The 6,427-nt window shown below is 40.0% G+C and overlaps 1 protein-coding gene across 1 annotated transcript; it reads right to left on the reverse strand.

Moving 5' to 3' along the window:
- Positions 1-1,268: 1,268 nt before the first annotated feature.
- POU3F4 (POU class 3 homeobox 4) lies at positions 1,269-5,242 on the reverse strand. The gene has a single exon (XM_073589915.1). The coding sequence runs from the start codon at positions 4,333-4,335 to the stop codon at positions 3,247-3,249; it is 1,089 nt and encodes a 362-aa protein (XP_073446016.1). The 5' UTR covers positions 4,336-5,242; the 3' UTR covers positions 1,269-3,246.
- Between the last annotated feature and the right edge of the window lie 1,185 nt (positions 5,243-6,427).

Here is a 6,427-nt window from a genome sequence, read left to right on the forward strand (position 1 = left end):
TTCTTATTTTTGGGAAGGATGGGGGCATTAACTTTCCAAATAAATTTGCACATCAAAGCCTCCAAATAATAAAGAAATGCGGTCGAAATGCCATCGGCCTCACTGATACCAATTAGTAGTAAATTCCACACATCTTTCTATGCATATGTCAACCTAAAAATATTTTTTACATTTTCTAAATACGATTTTTGTAATTTGTTTTTTTTTTTACCTTATTTTGCTCATGATTGATTACAACCAATTCTCTATGAGCAGCAGAAGGTTTCTCATAAAAATACCGGCCTATATTGTGAGTATCTCACCAGCACAATGCATGGACAAACACATTTTACCATATTTGTTTACTATTTTTTATTGATTTTTTTTAATTACATATATGCTATGTTATATATATATATATATATATATATATATATATTTGCTATTTTTTTTATTTTGTTTACACTTTTTTGCTATTTATTATGTTCATGTCTGGTCTCTGATTTTTTTTTTTTTTTTCTAATGAGATTAAACGACAATTTCTATCAGTTTTCTATTATTAAAAAAAACCTATTCTTGGAAAATACTCAGTTTTGTACTTTGTTTTAATATTTTATATATCGCGGGTATAAAAAAATATATATTTTCTGACATTCTATAAAGCTAGAATTTTACATTTATATTTCTAAATGAATATTTAAAAAAAAAATATATATAAAAATTCCCCAAAATGCCAAATTGAAATTATGATGCTAAAGCAATTAATATAATACAAATCAATTCTATCATTATTTATCAATAGATTTCCAAATTTCAAATCTCTACAAAATTGAAGAATTTATAAATTATTGATCCGTTAATTTATAATGTATTGTCCTTTGTAATAAGTAAAATAATAATTATGTTTATTATTGGAAATAATAGAAATAGGAGAAATAATAATAAAAATATTACCGGATTCAGCCATCAAAATAATCCCAAAAAATGTCATTAAACCTTCAGAAAGGTGAAATTTATATAAAAAGACAACAATGTAACTTAAATATTTTTACATTGTCCAAATTTCAAAATTAAAATTTTGTGCAAAAGAAAATAGGATAAAATGAAAATAATATTTACTGTCATTATGAAATTACCAAATTCAATTATAAACAGATGAAAAATACATTTTTTCTTGTTGCCTGGGCCGTCCCTCACCCACAAAATTCACTGTATCAGTATAATTAAGTAATTGCTATAATTAATAAATGCTGCAGCATGACACACACACACAACTGATTTCCTTGCCATTTTGTAAAAATGTTTATTTCTTTATATTTTTTTTCTTTTTGTTCTTTTTTTTACAACAAATATAATATTGTGTCATTATTATAAACCCTAAAACTAAAACCAGGTGACAAACAATAACATCAGATTTTGTGTCTTTGCACTCAATTTATCTTTCTTCATTTTTTTTTCTATTTTGTTTTTTTAAACAGACAACAGAATTTATTGAAAATAAATAATTGGTAACTATAATAGGCAATTCTGAATAAAATTATTGAAAAAAGCAACTTTTAATGAAAATAGCATTTATTATACATCAGATACTAAATGGATAAAGTAAATGTTCTTTTTTATTTTTTTTTTCCTTTAAATTAATAAATTCAAAAAGTTCAATATACAAAACTGTACACTTATAAAGTTGGCAGAAACATTATTTCGTTGATTGTTTTGGGGCTAAATTTTTAGCTCTGACTGGAGAAGAATTGAAAATATCAAAATGCTTATGATGAAAGAAAACACCAGCGGTTATTATTAACACTTCTGACAATAGAGGGACACAAAATGAACCAAACTTAAAATTATAGAAGGTCTCAGACAGGGGCAGATATGTGACTATTTGTACAAGAGATATGCACACATACAGCTCTGGATTAGATGTGTTGGATAATGGGTCTGTGCTGGGCCTGGATTTTAGTTAAGGAAGAATAAAAACATAATTTTTAGGTGCAAAAATTTTTTTTTTATAATACTATATCTTGACCATGAGAGTAAAATCTGGACTTTGTATGCCAGGAAAATGAGCATATAGATGTGATTTTTAGGCACGCACCTCTTGGTATAATCCTATAGTATCTGACATCTGGAAGCAGAGCTTTATATTATATAATGCTGCAAAAATTAAATTAAAAAGAAATACATAAAATGATATATAAATATGCAAACCATGGACATGCAGAGGGGGAATATGAGCAATAACAATGATGAATGCTTGGAGCCCCTTTATAGAAGTTTTACAGTCACATACAGAGCACCCCACCAGCACTGAGACCACAAACAGTCCTGGGTTTTCATTGGGAAAGAGAGAAAAAGAGAGATATGCAGAGATATTGAGACATAGAAAGATACAAAAAGATACAGAGACTTAGAGATACAAAAAGATACAGAGACATAGAGAGATACAAAAAGATACAGAGAGAGGATCCAGACACACTCCAGGCAGGGTCTGTCCTTGCTGAGCCCCCAGCATTGACACTGACCCCCACAGAGTATAATAATAACACCCCAATAATAATCAGCAAACCAGGGATAACATGGATAAATGCGTAAAATGCTGGGTTGTCTGGATACATGACATGCACAATGGTTACTATAGCCAGGCTTCTCATTAACAGTCACTTATATATGACACAGCAGACAAGGGCTTCTGCAGAGAGAGTAGTACCTTGTTACACAACAGTTAACACTATAGGATGATGAGGGTGATGATGATTGCAGGGACCATCCTGATACACAAGGCTGGATAAAGCAAGAATTCGCCTTCACAAATATTGTGTACTACTGACCACATGGAGAGAAAAAAAAAAACACAGGAAAAAAAAAAGAGAATCCCAGATCCATCTCCAGAGTGAGAGGAGAAACGATTGTAAAACCAAAGTCACCTGAAATCTTAGATCTGATGTCATCAAGGCGCAGGAAGGTGAGAGGCACAGGTCTGATGGGACGAGAAGATCCCACAACACACAAACTTCTCTTCTTGGTAGTAAACAGCAGGTTTGTATCAGTTATATTGCCAGATTTGGAACAAGCAGCTCCTAGAGTCTTTATTGTTTTGTTTTTTTACTTTTTTTTTTAATATTTTTTTTTTTGCAAAAGTTTTTGTGTCATTTTTCGTTCCGCCATGAAGAATAGAACATAAGTTAAAGACAAAAAAAAGATAAAAAAAAATTCCACTGTTTCTCATTGTTTGTTTTGAGGTCCAGGCAAAAGGTCAAAAGCCTATAGTCAAAGATCATGGCAGGAGGTGTCTGTTTTGACATTGTGGGAGAAGACCTCGTGCTGCTGGGGGTCCCCTGGTGGGGTCATCCTTTTCTCCTTTTGTCTTCTATTACAAAACCAGACCCGGACCACTTCTTTCTCCAGCTGCAGGCTGTCTGCCAGGGAGGAGATCTCCTGGGCGGCTGGTTTGGGGCATTTGAGGAAATGGGTCTCCAGTACCCCTTTGACACTCACCTCTATGGAGGTCCTCTTCTTCCTTTTCCTGCCCTGGGCAGCTATTTTGTCGATGCTGGTGGGGCTACCTGTGGATGAGTCTGCTTCCTCCAGCCACTTGTTAAGCAGTGGCTTTAGCTTGCACATGTTCTTAAAGCTGAGCTGCAGAGCCTCAAACCTGCAGATGGTGGTCTGGGAGAAGACATTGCCATACAGGGTCCCCAGGGCCAAGCCAACATCTGCTTGGGTGAAGCCCAGCTTGATGCGTCTTTGTTTAAACTGCTTGGCAAACTGTTCCAGCTCATCTGAGGTTGGGGTCTCCTCGTCCGAATGGTCCTGGCAATGGTGAGAACCTAGGTCCACATGGTCGCTGGTGTCCCCTCGGAGCACAGGGTGCAAGCTTTGCGTGGTGACCGTCTGTGGAGGAGGGGTGAGCCCACCATGGTCCAGCATGCCACTGACAGTGAAGCCAGGCTGCGAGTAGATATTTATAGCCTGTCCACTGGAGGTGAGCGATGGGTTGTGAGCTGGGCTGGCTCCCCATGCATTGGGGTGGTTTGTATGGGGTGAGTGATGGCTGACATGAGGTGACCTGTGATGGATGATGGTGCCCAGCTGAAGGTCTTCTCTGCCGGGTTTAATGTCCTGTTGGTCCAAAGGGCTGCTGGTTAAACTTGAAGCCCAAGGGTTGGCATCTCCTAGGCTGCCCATCCAGTGGTGTCCCAGAGGGTGGCCATTGCTGGGCACCCCCTGCAGATAGTCACTTTGGAGTAATTTTTGGGGGTTCCTGAAGGGACTCCCTTGCTGCATGCCCGCGGAATCTGCATGAACCAGGGATGTGGTGCTGAGGATGCTGTAGGGATTGGAAGCAGCTGTGGCCATTGCTCGGTGTGGATCCCCTACCAGCTATAATGTGCTAAGGGTGCAGCTCAAGCCTTTGACATCTACAAGGCAAGGAAGCCAAATCACTAACCGGTGTGTGAGTGACAGCCACTGCAGCCAATGGGGACCCCACCTCTGCTGGCTAGCCTTCCCTTCTGCCAATGGACCACCAGTAGGAGGGACCCTGCATCCACAGCAGCTGGGAAACGCAGGGGTTAAATGGGACTGAGTAGGAAGTGAGCAAAGCTGGATCCTTCATTGGCTCCTGCGGGCTGAGTGTCCAGAGCGCCCGATTTAACCCTTCACTATCCCAGGCGCCAGCCATCAAAGCAAACCGCACGTCACAAACGCAATAATTAAGATTAATTCGTGTTATTGCATGAAGTGAACGGAGGCTGAATATCTCCCCTGTCCCCAGCCTGTGCATCCAGCATGAAAGAACCTCTCCGGGCTCCATCCTCACAGACACGTCCACATGCAGCACAACAGCAGCTCCACGCGTGGAAGGAAGGAAGAAGGATCCCAGCGGTGCCGCTCTGTGCGAACAGTCCCCAGACTGGGGAGGCATCCATCCTGTGTGCAAAAGACATGGAAAGCAAAAGACAAGAAGATGAATGGATAGGAAAATTAAAAAAAAAAAGTAAAAAGACAATAAAATGGGGGAAATGGTCTCCTGTTTTGTTTCAGTAAATTAAGTGTTTGTCAATTTCTATAACGTCTCTGTATATAATTATATATGCAATGTACCTGTACACAATCATATATACAATGTATCTGTCCTGTCTCCATATTAAGACATTGTAAATTCCCACATGGGTGAAGGTTTTGGTGCATTTCTTGGGGTCAGCGTCTCCCACGCAGACTTTGCGCCCAGTGCGCGTTGTGTCTTCCACCCTCGTTAAATACATTTAACAAAGCCCTTAGTTAAAAAAAAAAAAAAAAAAAAAAAAAAAGAAATGACCTTTCCCTGCATAATAGACGAGGGATCCGCGCTGCTGCCTAATTATATTTGCACTTATAGAGCTGCGCATCCGCCTCTTATTGGTTTGGAAATTCCATTAAATATATTGCCGGCTCCCAGGTTAAGCTTGATTTACATTAGCATACATTTTCATCTGTTTAGCAGAAATAAAGGAAGGAGCCCTGTGCACAAAGTCATTAAGGCTTTAGTTTCTGCAAGACGCCACAACTGGGGGAAAGTGGGGGGGAAAGCTCCGAATAATGAGACCCCAGGAACAAGGTAAGAACTTAGGGTGCAAGCTGGAGGCAGATGGGGCTGAATGCAAGGGTGCAGGATGGCCAGAGGAGACAACACATGGTGGGCAATGTGCAAGGGGTGCAGGGTACAGAGAGAGGAGGGTGCACCAGGGGCAACAGGGGGGTTCCCCTGCAGCAGAGGCTTTCTGGGGACACTGTGCACTCAATCAGGCGCAGGCTTTAGCTGCTGATCCTTCATCCTTACAGCTGGAGGGAAATGCAGAGGTGGATGTTCTTGGGGATATAGGCGTGTTTCTATACGATAGGGGTGCAGAATCTCAGCTGATTTGTCTGCAGCCGCCTCCTCTCCCCTTTATCCTTAATGCTAAATATTTACATTTACCTGTCAATTGTTTTATATATAAGAAAAGAAATGACTCCAAGTTGGTGGTGCCGTTTACCAGGCTGTGTGAGATCTCTGTGGAGAGGTCAGCTTGTGTTTCCAGCAAGTGCCATGGGCTGCGCATTGCTCGTGCAGTGTGTGCATGCGCCTATACCTGTGTGCGACTTTTGGCAATCATCTTATTCAGCAATATCAACCTGTCACCTCTGCGTGTCTGTTACAATGTATCCACATTTCCTTCTAAGATCGATGTCTGATTTAGCTAATTACAAGTGTGTGCATTTCATCATTCCCATGGGGGACATTACAGGCCTCTGCCAGGTTCTGTGTGCAGTGAAGTCCATGCCCCTGGTGCTTTTACTCTCAGCTCATATTGCCCCTGGATATGGCATCGCATGGGCATCTAAGGGCATGGGCACATCTGCTCTGTGGCTGCAGCTTTAACCCATTTATGCTTCATAATTTGCTAGTTTGGTCATCCCCTATTTGTGA

Source organism: Dendrobates tinctorius, unplaced genomic scaffold (assembly GCF_039654945.1).
Source record: "Dendrobates tinctorius isolate UK_male_01 unplaced genomic scaffold, ASM3965494v1 ptg000114l, whole genome shotgun sequence".
In the NCBI taxonomy this organism is placed as follows: Eukaryota; Metazoa; Chordata; class Amphibia; order Anura; family Dendrobatidae; genus Dendrobates; species Dendrobates tinctorius.